General features: G+C 40.9%; 1 protein-coding gene and 1 long non-coding RNA gene across 2 annotated transcripts in view; one reads left to right on the plus strand and one right to left on the minus strand.

The window, feature by feature from the left end:
* Positions 1-708: 708 nt before the first annotated feature.
* LOC119495842 overlaps positions 709-15986 on the plus strand; it is a 28056-nt gene continuing 12778 nt past the window's right edge. The window contains exons 1-2 of the long non-coding RNA XR_005208575.1: positions 709-757; positions 6272-6276. This is a non-coding gene — a long non-coding RNA (uncharacterized LOC119495842). The remainder of the gene's footprint in view (positions 758-6271; positions 6277-15986) is intronic.
* Positions 9538-12756, minus strand: sf3b5 (splicing factor 3b, subunit 5). The gene is made up of 2 exons (XM_037782706.1): positions 12600-12756; positions 9538-10187 (listed from the first exon to the last, which is right to left on the minus strand). Exon 2 carries the CDS (start codon positions 10157-10159, stop codon positions 9899-9901), a length of 261 nt encoding a protein of 86 aa, XP_037638634.1. The 5' UTR covers positions 10160-10187; positions 12600-12756; the 3' UTR covers positions 9538-9898.

The raw sequence follows: 15986 nt of genomic DNA on the forward strand, positions 1-15986 counted from the left end.
GTCTCAGTAGGGGTTTATTTTTAAATATGTTTACATCATTCCTTGCAGATTTCCTGAAATAATTAAAAACCATGCCAATTCTTTTTTAATTTCCTAAGATGTCACAAGGACGGCTATGAGAGAAATTTACACCCTTCGTAGCAATTAGGGCCAATTAAGCCTTTCTACTGTAGGATATTCGATTTTTTTTTTCTTTAATGAAGAAAGCCTTTAACTGAGCTTTTCTCATCACCTTCCGTGTGCCCTGAATGTGAATAATTGTCGAGGATGACAGCGTAATTACTTTGAGAAATCTGCATTGAACCTTGCGGTGCCTCAAACGATTCTGCTTAAAGGGAGATAACACATAATGTGTTTTTATTGGCCACGCTATAGCAGTGTGGCTCAGAGGAACATGGGTCTGTCAGTCGGCCCACCACTTTGGTCCAGACTGAAATATCTGAACAACCGTTGGATGGATTGCCATGAAATGTTGTATAGGCGTTCATTGTGCTCAGAGGATGAATCTCAATGACACAGCTGTTGTTGCCTGTTGGGCTTAAGTTTGCCATGTTATGATTTGAGCATATTTTTTTATGCTAAATGCAGTACCTGTGAGGGTTTATGGACAATATTTGTCATTGTTTTGTGTTGTTAATTGATTTCTAATGATAAACATATACATACATTTGCAGCATATTTCCCCATTCCATGTTGATAAGAGTATTAAATAATTGACAAAGTTCCCTTTAAGGTACATTTTGAACAGATAAACAATGTGTGATTTTGTGATTAATCACAATTAACGATGGCCAAATATGTGATTAATCGCGATTAAATATTTGAATTGATTGACAGCCTTACGTGAAACATTTCCCATTATAACAATATACTAAGTTATCACAGAGCTGGCTGTAGACACTTGTGTAAATGATGTGTAGTCTTTCTCTCTTTTTGGCGAGTCCAAATCGACATGGCAAAAGTAATGTATCACTGTATACTGAAGTTAAAATAAGAGCATCAACACTGATTCATTTGGTAGTCTGTTCGTTTCTCCTCTCGTCTTTTAACACTTGTGCCTAAGTTTCCTATAAACAAAACCAAGTGCAAGGAATAAAATAAAAATCCTTTGCATGTTGTGATACAATTATTTGACAAATGCAAAATAAGAGGATTCCAGTAACTCTAATAGCTGCTTCCCAAACACATCTTCAGCCACCAAATTATGACAAATCGCTCGGCTCTGCCGTGCCATTAAAACTACATTTTACCAAATAGATTTTGTGGTCTCGGAGTGCATGGCATCTTAATGCATTTGTGTGTTTTGGTCTATATGGGAGGATCTCTTTGTAAATGACCATTAAAGTATCAAAATACTGGCCCTATCTATATTCAGCCTCATCCAGAACTTCACTTCCAGAGACTGCCCGCTTTTAAAGAGGATGTGGTCGTTATAGAGTTGTTTCTGCAGAAGAAGACATGGAAATGAAAGCTAGAGATTGAAGGAGACGACGTGGAGATTTGGAAAGAGATTGCAGAGACAAGAGAGGTGGTAGGAAATGAGAGACAGCCAGAGGAGTGAATCACCAGTGGGGCTTCAGCATTAAAGGCCTCCTCTGATAACCTGCTGGCTTTGGGATTGATTTAACAGAACATATGTGCCACAGCTTGACCTCAGTAACACGGAAGGTTAAAGTTTTTGATTTGCTTGCGATGTACACCCACTTGTCGACTTTGCTGCTCCCTCGCAGGATAGATAATCGGTTTTATAGAGCAAAGGAGGACAGTTAGGACAGCTAGATAACTGTAGCAGCTGGTGCTTATAGCTGAAAGATGCCCTCCTGGACCACAGTGATCATAAACCTCCTGCTCTCACACACACACACACACACTTCTCTCACCTGACCACCCCTTCAATCCTCACCTTTATCTTAAACTTAACTCTAAAATTCACCTTGGCCATATAACCTGAACTTTGAACCCGAACCTTAAATCTAAACGACTAAATCTAAAGTGTTAAACAACCAATCTTCTCTAAAAAGGTTTCCACTTTTTAGCCCCCAGAGTCACACTAGCTGTAAAACACACACACACACACTCCCCACATTAATGAAGTTTCCCAGGCAGGATGGGAAGGCAGTTTTGTCCCTGGCACACTGCCTGGATGTCTCGGCTGTAATACAGGTCTTCTACTCAACTGGAAAAGGGTGGATATTAATCATCAATATAATCCCCCGCAAGGTTTCAAAAAGTGTGATTATTAAAGGGTTCATTCCACCCAGTCTTACTATTCATATTAGAGTCATTCCACTTCTCAAATTACTTGCACTCTTTGCAAGAAAAAAAGAAAGGTTATTAAAGTTTAACAATGCAGGGAAAGAAAAAAAAGTCAGCTTTTAATTTTCTCGGCTCAGAAAAGCCATGAAAAGGTAATTGTTCTGTGAGAAGGGAGGGTGACAACCTATATTTCAAAACCAGATTCGTCATCGCACAAAACTGCCTGCGAAACTGCTCAGACGAGACTCACATTAAAGGGACTCAATGGAAGAATCCGAAATTGCTTGTTAACAGTGACGCCTGTGGCCGTTAAGTCAACGACAGACAGCGTCTTGTTGTGCTCGCAACATTTGCCACACAATAAAATAATAATAAAAGCACAATATCACTATATTTCACATGCTTGGCAGTAATGTAAGCTTACCAAACCAGCCGATTAGACCGTTGTCTGGCTATTAAACAGGCGTTATCAGTCGCTATATGCCCCATAGATGTGAGTCAATAGAGGCCTACCACACCCACTGGTAGGTTTTATCATCTATTCACACGGTAGATCACCGAAAGAAGGTATTAAAAAAATGACAGCGACCTAGCGACCGTAGTAATTATGACAGGAGAAAAAGCAGAAGTCAGGTGCTGTAGTATAGACAGTATGAAGCTCCATAAGGAGTGGAGGTCAGGGACAATGGATGGGACACAAAACACAGGGTTTTCACCCAAGAGACCAGAGTTTGCATCCTGTGTGAAACCAGCAATGTGTCTTTGTGTTTGTAGTTATTTTAACCCAAAACACAATGTTTTTCCCTAAACTTAACCAAGTGTTTTTAAACCTGACGTTTCATTCAGATGTTAGAATGTGTTGCTTTTTGTTTTGATCTCCTGGGCCGAAGTCGATAACGTTACTGGCTCCGGAGTTAACCCCGGGAAACCTCTGTTGGTCTTGAGGAGATGCAGCATTTATTTCTGCAAAACTTCAACTTCCTCTGTACATTCACTTGATATTCTCAAAGCTACACTAATTCTCTTCTGCATTGCTACTCGCTCGTTTTTTTAAAACACTCGCCGCCGCTCTCTCTCTCTCTTGCTTCACCACTCACTTCCCACATGCACACACACTCCATTCACAAGATATAACTTTGTTTTTTTTGTGATTCCGTGGAGTTTGTGTCGGAGTCTGAGTTGTGGTGGGAGCTGGTTGTGTGTCGGCGTTAGCGGACTCCATTTCTAACCAAACAGTAGCTATGGTTGCACACTGGAGCCGAAAACAATGTCACATCTGTTGGATTTTCCCGGAAAAAAAGGCCCAGGTTCTTCCCTTTAAAAGCAGTCTACAGGCTGATAGAGGAAACCCAGAAAGTCATGGAAGGTCTATTTTTTTCGGTTAGGTGACAACCTGTTCACACATTGGCAATAAAAAAAATGATTAAAAAATGTTTATATGTGTAAAAAACTACATTCAGTCCCTTTGAGTATTTTACCATAAAGACCAAGCATTCACTCGCTTTCCTATTCCGAGTGCCATTACCCCATTTCGGTTCGCATTTAGTCAGAGAAAATGATGGCATGCCCGCACTCCTGAATTCGTCACAGAAAATATTCATGTTTTTCTTTTCCTCTGCTGAAGAGTCATTACTTGTGTGTTTTATCTTGGATGTTTCCACTCCACTGGTGAGCCTATCTGAGCAGTGGAGATGGAGAAAGAAAGAGGGAACAGAAAGTGGGAGAAAAGGAGGAAGTGGGTAAGCAGTGGAGGGTGCGTAAGCAGTGAAGAAGATGACAGAGGAGGATTTAGTGGAGGAGGAAGAAGGAGGCAGATCGTTGGATAAAACAGGTGGGTGGCAGAGAAGGGCAAAGATAATTGGATTGTTGGAGCATTCATATTTGACGAGGGTGAATGTGCTTCCTGGACCTTTTCGCCGTTTTGGCTGAGGTCCTGTGTAATCAGAGGAAAGCCAAATGAAACGTTCAGCATGAACACAGAAAGGCCAAGCGGTTATTGGAAGACACCATGCACTGTATTAGGTACCATTTGAAAATGCAAACAAGCACCTACGTCAATGATTTCCATTCTAACTACATAGCCGAGGTGATAATGAGCTGCCATGTGAGATTAGATCGATTGAATGGGTGTTCGGCTGTGAGGTGTTCAAGCAGGACTGGCGAGGAAAGTTGAGTAAAACGTTCTGCATATCTAAGATGATTATTAATTGAATGTCTGTACCAAATTTGATGACAATCCATCCAATAGTTGTTGAGACATTTCACGCATAACCACAACTGTCAACCTCATGGTGGCCCTAGAAGAATAGTCAGGGGGGCGAGGATTCATCCTCTGGGGACCATGAATGCCTGTACAAGATTTCATGGCAATCCATATAAAAAATATATATGTTCAAAATACAAAATATACAAGGACGACAATTTAGTTTTTGTGTGTTGTGAATATAATATAGCGCAGCAGCTGTGCTGTGCTTTGAGTGTTATTCCTTTGTGGATTTAGAGCAACACCTTGAGCAGCGTGGTATGAAATTGAAGTATAAAATATTTCTAGTATACACTTAGAGAAAATAAAAGACATTTTATTCCACAAATATCAGGGTCCATCCACCAGCTAGAGAGGCTAGTGGGTATTCAGTATCTTCATTCGCCTCACTTTATATGTGATCGTTAAGTTACAGATTTTATTGCAAATATAGGATGTGTATGTGTATAGTCCCTGGTCTGTAAAAGTCTTTATAGTGTTTATGCGTGCATCAGAAGGCAGGACAAAGTATTTATGGTCACTGTGAAGGTCTCTTGAAGGAATAACCTGAACAAGCTGTTTCACCTACACTGCTCTTTCCCTTTGCTGTAAGAAAACACTTTATACAACATTGTGCCATCAGGCAATAAAAAATGTTTTGAGAAAGTGTGAGTCACTGCAACTACGAGAGGTCCTTGAGCATGCAGCTATAAATGAGCACCCACAATATTAAAGCTGCAGTGGGTAGAATTGGAGCAAATGTGATTTTGAAAAAGTTATTTTTTATAAAACGGTCACTAGATTCTGACAGTAGTGCATGAGACAGGTAATCTGAAAAAAAATCATGTGCCTCTGTGTCCTCCGGTGTCCTCCTAATGGCATCTGCAACATTTCACAGACCGGAGGAAAACAACCAATCAGAGCCGAGCTGGAGTCTTGCCGTCTCTGAGCAGCTGTCAATCACTCGCGAGCTCCGAACAAACGGTCAAACTAGGCAGGGCTGATCAAATATGAATTAATATTTGGTCACTATTACCTCAAATGTTTTCAGAAACATCTTGTAGTGTACTGTTTAGCTGTAAAATGAGAATGTTTGTGACCCAGCAGCCATGTTGAGATCAGTTGAGGAAATACCAAGCACCTAAACAGTACACTGCAAGATGTTTCTGGAAACATTTGAGATGAGAAATAGGCATTACAGTAACAGAATATTGATTCATATTTGATCAGCGCTGCCTAGTTTGACCGTTTGATAGGAGTTTGTGAGTGATTGACATTGAATGAACAGTCAATAGGAACGCTCTCTCTCTCTGAAATGACCTGTGATTGGCCAAAGTCTCCCGTCACGGTCTAGATTTTTTAAAAACCTGAAAACAGAGCCACGAGGAGGTGCAGAAGTCTAGTTTTCTCTCAGAACACTTGAATTACAATATGCTGAAAGGTTATTATGAAATTTTTGTCCAATGATGCCAAAAACATTCTGCCTAACCCTGCTTTAAACGGTTTAGTGCATGCGAGATTAGCCGTGGACAGACACAGTGATGCACACATGCACACACACACATAACTGATCTCATTATCTCCTGGCAGCAGATAATGAAAAAAGCAGTGCAGAAAAGGTCTCTTGCAGAGTGCTTCACCTACAAAGTGGCTGTATTTGAGAGCCTATAATCAAAGTACACCCACCTGCACGCCTTATTCCCATTAAAAAAGGAGAGTCCACTAATGTCCCTGGATACTGAGGGGCAGACGTCTATTTATGTGCTCAGAGAGAACAAGTCAAGCAGTTTATGTGAGTGTTTTCTGTGTGTGTGTGTGTGTGTGACGGCACACCGACAGACCTCACGCCGCCTTCACGCCTGACTTGGCAGCGCCGTCTTCACGACTCTCACAGCAAGGACAGATGGCAAGGACTTACCCCACTAAGTAACCCTCAAACACAGACGTGATGCGCAACACAAGAACTTCCTTGGCACCCACTGACTTGTCTCTCAATCCAACAATGAGTCATGCACAGCATCCTCTCCCAGCTCTGGGCCGTGTATTTGTGTGTGTGAATCTGGCTGGCTGTGTGCTTTGATAAACCACCTGAAGTCAGCTAGTCAAACCTCAGCGCCATGCTGCTCTTTTCTAGTCGCACGTCTCACTTTGTCCGCTGCCCACTTCAGTCTAAACAAGCTTTGCAGCTTCAAATATCCATTCTACTTCAACCACCCTGAGGTGATTTGCATTATAAAATCATTTCTTCATGGCTGGTGGCATATTAAAATGGCACTCCTCATCAAAGGCCCTATTTCAAATTCAACTCTGGAATAATTTTCTTGATGTTTCCACGAGCTGTGTTTTATAGCAGTTTCTAAACTGGTGCCACTGCTTGAGAAGTTAATTTGCACTTTGGAATCTAATTGCTTTTCATGTATGTAAATGAAAGGTACCAGACCAGGCAATTAGTAGCTCTATCTACCGTGAACATCGTATATGAGAATCAGCGGCCTCTTCGAATTACGTTCTTTGAATTTTTTTCCTATACTGTTCCCTATAAATTAAAAAGTGCATGTTAAACACAAAGCAATGTATTCATTTACTTGACAATCAGACATAATGAGACACAGCAGGGTCAGGATGTGTGTTTAAGTCATGCACAGCTGATCTGAGTGCACTCAAATGTGTGGGTGGATGATTGGGTACAAATGTGTGTGTGTGTGTGTGTGTGTGTGTGCGTGTGTGTGTGTGCCTGAATGTGGTGCATGGGTGAGAGACTGTGTAGGTGGACAACAGTTTGTTGAATCTGCAAGGCCAAGCATGAAACTCACTGCCGAAAAACACATTACTGTGCAGCATAAATACATGCAGAAGATAAACTTTATGCCTGTATTGGAGGTTGTTAATGTTCTAGCCTAGTTTTCATTTTCCAAACTGACATATAAAATATAAATGTCAATGCAAAAATTGAACTTCATATACTCGGATGTATCCTATGACCTTTTATCGAAACAATTTTGCACTGCTCTTAAGCTACAAAACAAGAAATAGTTTCCTACAGTCCAAGACTATGAGACCTTTAAGCTCTATTTTGAATTTACTTTGATAACTCTCCACATAGCGATCCATTCCAGTCCCACTGATTGTCTGGGTTCCATTGCAGGGCCAACCAGAGCTGAATCATGAGCAACGAGGAGCTCTTGTGTCCAGTGGACCACTCCAGTTATAGCTGGCACCACCTAAACAGAAACACAACATGTAGGTGCTGCTGTTGCTATGCAACTGTCAGAAAACTGGTTTTGAAGTGCAGGGCTCTCGTAACTAAAGTTAAAATTTGTTTAAATTCTTCCACTCGGAGCATGCTTGGCTCTGAGGGCCATCCTCATCTCGTCCTTCAAAAAATAATGATGGAAATGAAGGCAGCACTGTAAAGGGAAGTTTCTAAACGCACTCATTATCGCTCTTGTCCTCCGTAACAACATTCCTGTGGTTGTTTTGTGAATCTTATTGCCAGAGAAAATGACGGGTCAGTGGGGTGATGGTTTAAAAAACACACATTGTGCTCCGAACACTTTGATGTGGCCCGGGCTCCAGCTAATTTTTTTTTCTTCATGTACATTATATATTTAATATATCATTTATCATATCTCAATTGTTAATGGTGACAAAATGTTTTCTTTCCCCATTTTAATTCAGTTCATATTTTTTTCTGAGCTTATGCTTGTGTTGAAGCGGGTTCTCCTATATATTTATTTATTTTGTTAATTTTTTAAGTCATTTTCTTTCCGTGAGATAGAATAAATCCAATACAATATATCATATGCATATAATATAATTTTCCTAATTTGTTCTTTTAATGTCACTGGTGAAATTTACAGACAGATGATAAATAATAACTGGAAAAAAAAACAAATTAGGGCTGTCAATTAAAATTTGTTATCACAATTTATCACAAATTAATTGCATATTTTGTATCTGTTCAAAATGTACCTTAAAGGGAGATTGGTCAAATATTTGATACTCTTATCAAAAATGGGAGTGGACAAATATGCTTGCTTTATGCAAATGTATGTATGTATATATATTTATTACTGGAAATCAATTAACAACACAAAACAAGGACAAGTATTGTCCAGAAACCCTCACAGGTACTGCATTTAGCATAACAATATGCCACTTAATGTGATTATCATAAAGTGGGCATGTCTGTAAAGGGGAGACTCGTGGGTACCCATAGAACCTATTTTCATTCACATATCTTGAGGTCAGAGGTCAAGGGACACCTTTAAAAATGGCCATGCCAGTTTTTCCTCACCAGAATGTTGCTTAAGTTTGGAGCATTGTTTAGCCTCCTTCGCAACAAGCTAGTATGACATGGTTGATACCAATGGATTCCCTTAAGTTTTCTAGTTTCATATGATGCCAGTATCTTCACTCTAGTTTTAAGAGCCCGCTACAACTGAAAAATTGCAAGTTGCGTTAATGCATTAAAGAAATTAGTGTTGTTAAAACAAATTTGCATTAATGTGTTATCGCGTTACCTTTGACAGCCCTAATATTTATTTACTTTAAGTTTTTCATTTCATTTTCTCTTTTATCTTTTCTTCTCTTCTGTGAAATAGAATAATTCCATACAATATATCGTATGCATATGATAGAATTTGTCTAATTTATGCTCTTAATGGCACCGATGAAATTTACAGATGATTATATAATGAATGAAAAAAATAATGATTTAATCAGCATGAATATGATGTGAATCGCATGCTATGGCCTTCGCAGTGACCATTTCAACCTAACTGAACACCTATGGAAGATTTGAGTGCTACGCCACCGTCATAAAAACACCAAATGAAAGAATATCTTCTAGAAGAAGTGTTTATCCCTTCTATTGCAGCACAGAGACTTGGAGAATCTGAACCACGGAGCTTTGAAGCTGTTTGCTGGTGGTGGTCCAACACTGCACTAAGTAACTGTTTGTGTTATACTGTTTGTATGTAGCCTAGGTACTGACTTTGTGATGAGAAATGACTACATTTTAAATGGTAAAACATGAATTTGAATGAAATCAAAACAGAAATTTTAATCAAGAATACAGATCCATCAGTTAATACAAATACTTGGCAGATGATATTACACCAATTTGCTTTCTATTATCTTCTCTAATAAATGTATAGATCTTGAAGCCCTCTCTACTGTCCTTTCTTTCACCTTTGTAGAAAATTTCCCTGACAGCTACAGAGCAGTACGAGGCAAGAAACATGTTTTTCAGTGGTCCAGATGCAAACAATGTAAAGACCTGTGTCCAGGTATCTTCTGTTTCGTAACTGGAAAAATCAATTCAGTGTTGGCAGGGTCAGGGCCAAATCCTACACAAACATCCAGTAAAAAAACATCCACAGTTCACTCCAGTGTAATCTAAGCGTCATCAGGTTTGTCTAACGGTGGTCCACACGGTTGAAGCATCTTCTCCATCAGGTTGAAGCGGACACGCGCTTTGCTCTCGTTCTCAGAGACGGAGAAGTAGTTGAGCAGGTCAAAATGTCCCATGTAGGAGCAGTAAGAGTCTCTGTGCTGGTTGACCAGCCATTCCCACTTGCTGGTGTCGGCGTGTCCTGTACCGATGTACTTGGACTGAAGATGCTCCAGTTGACTGTGGATGTTGTATCTGTCGGTCATTCTCGCTGAGATGAGAGTCCCAGAGGCTCTAGAAAAAGATGTCAGATGTAATATAAGTAAATAAGTTCATGCAGAGGCAAATAGATTGAATGTTGTAGTATTACTAGGGATGTCACGAGAACCGATACATCGGTACCAACTCGGTACCAAAATTCTAAATATGTGACGGTACTCGTTTTCTTCGGTACCGAACGATGCCTGTAATGGTCATTTGGTACCGGAGCAGAGGTACTGGAGATGCGATTCTTCCGGATCTAATGGGGGCAGTATACGCTTACAAGTGTTCTCATCTGCCGTGAAATGAAGGAAGACGAAGAAAGCCGTGACAACATGGAAAAAAACAACAACACGAGACGTGAAAGATGGCAGATGGCAGATGGCGCAGCGCTACCTCCGCCTCAACTCGTTGAGAAAACAAATAGCAAGAGTTGAGAATCGTGTAAATTCACTGGTATTGGTATCGACTACTAGATTTCTGGTACCGTGACATCCCTAATATAATAATACGACTTTTTCTCTCGTAATGTTATGACTTATAAGTCTTACTGTATTGTATTACTATTTAGTTAAAAAACAAACAGCTAACGTTACTTATCTGGCTTAGTCATTGCGACTTTCTCTGTGCTTGAGCCAATTATGTGCTCAATATAATCCCAAAATTCAAGTCAATAGCCCCCTCGCTTTAAGGCATATCCGGTAAGCGATTATAAAACTATAACGCTAACTACTAATGTTACTAAGCAACAACTAATGTCAGTGTATAACTGCTACGTCAGTATAAAAACAAGTAGCCTACTTTCTCTGTGCTTGAGCCAGTTATTTGCTTACGGAGCCCCCCTAAACTCCTAGGAGAATTTTTTTATTATCTCGTTCCCTCGAGTTAGTAACTCGTTCCTTCGAGTTAGGCGTTGCGTCCCCTCGCGCTAGGCGTCGCGTCCCCTCGAGTTGGGCGTCGCGTTCCCTCGAGTCGGGCGTCGCGTTCCCTCGAGTCGGGCGTCACGTTCCCTCGAGTTATGGTACGTGTCCACAGGGGCGTTTTCTATCGCGAGGGGACGCGACGATTCCCAACATTGGACGCTTGGTGTGCTGTCCTGAAACAAGGCACTCGGCTCCTGATTGGACGAACGCTTTCCCGCCGTTGGCTGCTGCTCCCAGCTTTCAAACTGGAACCAGTATGGAGGCTCGTTTGGAAACTTTCTTCTCTTATTTCGCGTAAATAGTTCACTGAAATGTGTTTCTGAAAACATTTGAGGTGAGAAATAACCCATGCAGTTGCTGAATCTGTCTTTATTTTGGATCGACAACGTTTATTTTAAAAGATTATCGGGAGTTTCGAGAGGCGGCGAGTCGCGTCAGACGCCCTTGATTTGCATAAAGTACACGAGCCCTCAACTTTATGCAGATGAGGAGCGGGCGTCGTGACGCCTAGTCTCTCGAATCGCGACGCCACGCTACCAGAATGCATTGCGCGGCTGCTTGCATAGACAATGAATGGGGAGCGTGGAAAGCACGGAGCCTGTGGACACGTACCGTTAGGCGTCGCGTTCCCTCGAGTTATGCGTCGCGTTCCCTCGAGTTATGCGTCGCGTTCCCTCGAGTTATGCGTCGCGTTCCCTCGAGTTATGCGTCGCGTTCCCTCGAGTTATGCGTCGCGTTCCCTCGAGTTATGCGTCGCGTTCCCTCGAGTTATGCGTCGCGTTCCCTCGAGTTACTTCATAGAGCACTGCTTCCAATCATTCCTGACAGATCACGCATTGCTGATGTACGGAGCCCCGCTAGATGATGTACTTCGATAAGGTGGGAAAGATATTGACAGATTCAAACTTCCTGGATCAACAACTCATCACGTCTCACAGCCGGCTGCGCATAGAGACCAACATTATGTGTTATGTGTTGATTAAAATGAGGTCGTAGCTCATTGTCTACTGTGTTGCTCTCACTGAACTCCTTACTTTTCCTATTTTACCCATAAAGACTGAATACGTTGCACTAGGCTATACCGTAAACACAAAATAATGGAAACTAATCGAGGCTCACAAGATCCTTTAGACACTGTCGCTTTTTGTTTTATTCTCTTTAATGAAATAAAGACAATATACTATCTCTTGATCAAGGAAGTCTGAATCTGTCAATATCTTTCCAGCTTTACTGAAGTACATCATCCAGGGGGGGGCTCCGTACTTGCTCCCTATAACCGTGTGATAACAGTAAACAGCTCCCTCACTGTGATCTGGTTCCTGCCGCTCTCACAAAGCAGCAGTTAGCATGCTAACGGTGCTAACGTTGTTTTCAATGGCTCCTCTGGCTAACAGGAACGTGAGGTTAGCTTAGCTGGTGTTAGCCCGATAGAAGTCTCCTCGAACTGATCTTTAACTGATCTTTAAGATACACATATTGTTGTTAGAGACTATAAGGGTTTAAACATGTGAAGTATACTTACTGGATGAAGTGTGGAGAGCGTTAAGAGTGAAGACAGGAGGAGGTTTAGAGGAGTAGAGACGTTAACGTGTAGATGTTTCGGTCTCTTCGTACTTCCTCCGTCGAGATGTGATGAAACGATGACTTCCGGTGCGTCCTCCTTTGAAATGAACCGGGGAGCAACAAAAGGCTGTAACGCTTTTTGTTCCTCTTCTGGCCAATTAATAATGGTGGGAGAACCAAGAAGAAAAAAAGCTAACCTAAAAATAAGAGATTTTGAAGGATCTTCCCCCCCCACACACACATGTAAGTACAAACTTTTTGTTTTGGTCTTCTACCTTTATACAGGCTGCAAACAGCTTTTATGAGCAGTATCTGTTGCCCTTGTTGGTCCACTATCTTAAAGTACTAAGCTATTTTGTTACTGTTTTTGCCATCAGTTTCACAGCCAACATTTGTATGTGGGGCCCATGTGGGCAGTAAATGGGCTGAAAAATGAGCCCTATATGGGATTGTTCCATAATGGCCCCATGCCAATTGCCCTTGTAGGTTTCATGCAGAAGTACACTGGGTGTTTTATGGGCCCAATCTGGGCAACATAACCAAAACCCATCCTGGCCCCAGGTTTAAGTTCTATGTGGGAACTACATGGGGATTACATGGCCTAAAATATGGGTTGTAGGTGGGTTTGCCCACAGTTTCCATGTTGGCCCTATGCACTAATTTCCCAGGAGTGACCCAACTAGGACCCACACGGGAAGCCCACATGGATAAGATGCCCATTTTGGGCCCATACCCACTTGGTACCCAGGTACCCCCAGCATAACCCATGTGGGGTCCATATAACCATGTTGGCTGGGTTAGTGCTGACCAAGCTATTAATACTAGCTGTCAGAGGCTGATGTGTTAAGGTGGCCCCATTTGTGACCTTAACAGTACTTTACTCCATGATTTAGTCATGTAGTAGTGCCCATGCAAAACTTACTCTGTTGGTCTGTTTTAGAGCTGCACGATTCTTTTGTAAGAATTTAGATCACAATTTTCTCACGATTCTCAGGGAAAGAGATCTCATCTATTAAGATACCGACACGGTCAACAACATACTTCCACATGAACAAAACTAAAACTATAGCCTACCTGTCCCAGTAGATTTTTCAGACCATATTTGACTGTTGTTCTGCCTGGAATACTACTGCCTGAATTTCATTTAATTTTAAAGCATTGTATGACTGCTGCAAACATTACATTTTATTTGAAATTAAATTTTTAAAATAATTTTAAGACAAATTGCTCTGGACAAAATGGACATCTGCAGTTACCAATCAAAACAGTCTATGCTTATCTGTTGACAACCGGGGACATCAGGTTTTACTCAATCATGAAAAAAGTTAATGAGTTTTTATCTCAGTGGTGCTTCACTAAAGCGTTCTGTTTTGTTGTTTAGGGGGATGTGCTTTAACCCTGTGTTTCTATGAGACCTTTTTAGATTTCCCTACTTAACCCTCATCCGACCAACATCCGACCAACCTATTTAACGTACAAGGTCTACTGACTGGAAAGAATAATCTACTGTAAGAAACAACCATCATAGCAAAATGTCAACCTACTTCTTCTGAAAACATTATTTGTTTTGTAATAAATGTCATCTGAAGGAAAAAACAACACTACCCCCTAGGTAGTGTGTGACACTTTAAATTAGGACCCATTGCAAACATTTTATATATCTATTATATTCTATCTTATTAAACTGCAAAGGCTGGAAATGGGTTTTGCCTGGGGCCCCCCTGGATCCCAAAACATTGGTCTTTTTAAAAAGTACTAATTAAAACATAAACAGAAAACAATGATATGATGTCATTGGGAACAAATTGATTGACAAAGTCATGAAAAATTGCAATTATAAAGTATATGTGCCAAACTCAGCTGCCAGGGTTCTCACCCGCACCAAGCCCTGGCAGCACATCACCCCCACCCTCATCCACCTCCACTGGCTCCCGGTCAAGTCCCGCATCACCTACAAAATCCTCCTCCTCACCTACAAATCCCTCAATGCCCTGGCTCCTCAGTATTTATCTGACCTCCTCCACCCTTACACACAGCCCCTGGAACTCTCTTCCCGTAGAGCTCCGCAACACACCATCTCTGGACACCTTCAAAAGACTCCTCAAAAACCACCTCTTCACCAAGGCCTATGGCCCCTAGCTACTGTTATGTTACATTTGTTGTGTTTATTTATGTCTATGTTAAAGCGTCCTTGGGTTTCATGAAAGGCGCTATATAAATCCAAGTTATTATATTATTATTATTATAATATAAAGCACTCTACTCGACCCCGTGGGTTGCTGTTCTCTACCGACTGGGTTCTCTCTCTCTCTCTCTCTCTCTCTCTCTCTCTCTCTCTCTGTGTGTCTCTCTCCATGAAAAGAAATGTAGGCCACTTCATAAATCAACACCTGGACCTGTACGCTCTGCCATTTCTCCCCACTGAGAGTCACTCAGCGCTGACCGTCAACCTTTTTTCCAAACTTATCCAGACCTGGAAATGACAAATTCCGTACATATTTTTTTCTTTATATACATATATATATATATATATATATATATATATATATACATATATACTTTTCTTTCCTAATGAACTTGTACTATATTATAATATTTCTATTTGTGCTTTAGTTTTGGGTAGAGTTGTTTTTGTTGTTCATCTTTCTTACAGAGAACTTCTAGAGTGCGTTCTTCCCTAAAGCTCTATAATGAAATTTTTTTATTAAGGTTATCTGATATGCTATATGAGATATATATAATATATATTTTTTTATAGCCAAAGCTCATTTCCAACTCCAGTCCCTTGATGGGAGCACTTTGGATCATTATCTCACTCTTGCACAGGCTCTTTTCTTTTGCAATTTCAGGTTTTTTATTAGTAGTATGTTGCTTGTTGAGCTGAGTCAACTCCCATTTCTTGTTGTTTCTCATTAGAAACAGCAGCGGGAGGAAGCAGAGTGCAATAGTCGTAGCAATAGTTAGTGGTAGTGCTGTCCTCAGCAGATAACATCCACTGGGTCAGACTATCTTAACAACACAGATATGGTACATAAACCCCTCATACATAAAAACATTGTACCTTTTTGCCGCTTTACCCAAGAATGTTACTGCTTTTGTTCCCACTAGAGACACGGTGAAAGATTTACAACTATCTTTCTAGATCTCATTGTGGCAATATGTACATGGAAAATTGACTTTGGCTTCTGCTCCCTCAAGACACACGAGGAGGAAATTGCCTGACATTTAGACGTTATGGTACATGTGGGGAAGGAGTAAACTGTCCATAGATGTTGGTGCTACTGTTTCTGTTTTTATGTGCTCAGCCTGCGATGAATTTATGAATTTATTTACCATTATTTGCCTT

Source organism: Sebastes umbrosus, chromosome 10 (genome assembly GCF_015220745.1).
Source record: "Sebastes umbrosus isolate fSebUmb1 chromosome 10, fSebUmb1.pri, whole genome shotgun sequence".
Classification (NCBI taxonomy): domain Eukaryota; kingdom Metazoa; phylum Chordata; class Actinopteri; order Perciformes; family Sebastidae; genus Sebastes; species Sebastes umbrosus.

What these genes read in the sequence shown, in the direction of transcription:
- sf3b5 (XM_037782706.1), bottom strand. Translation starts at nt 10,159, where the DNA reads ATGACCGACAGATACAACATCCACAGTCAACTGGAGCATCTTCAGTCC.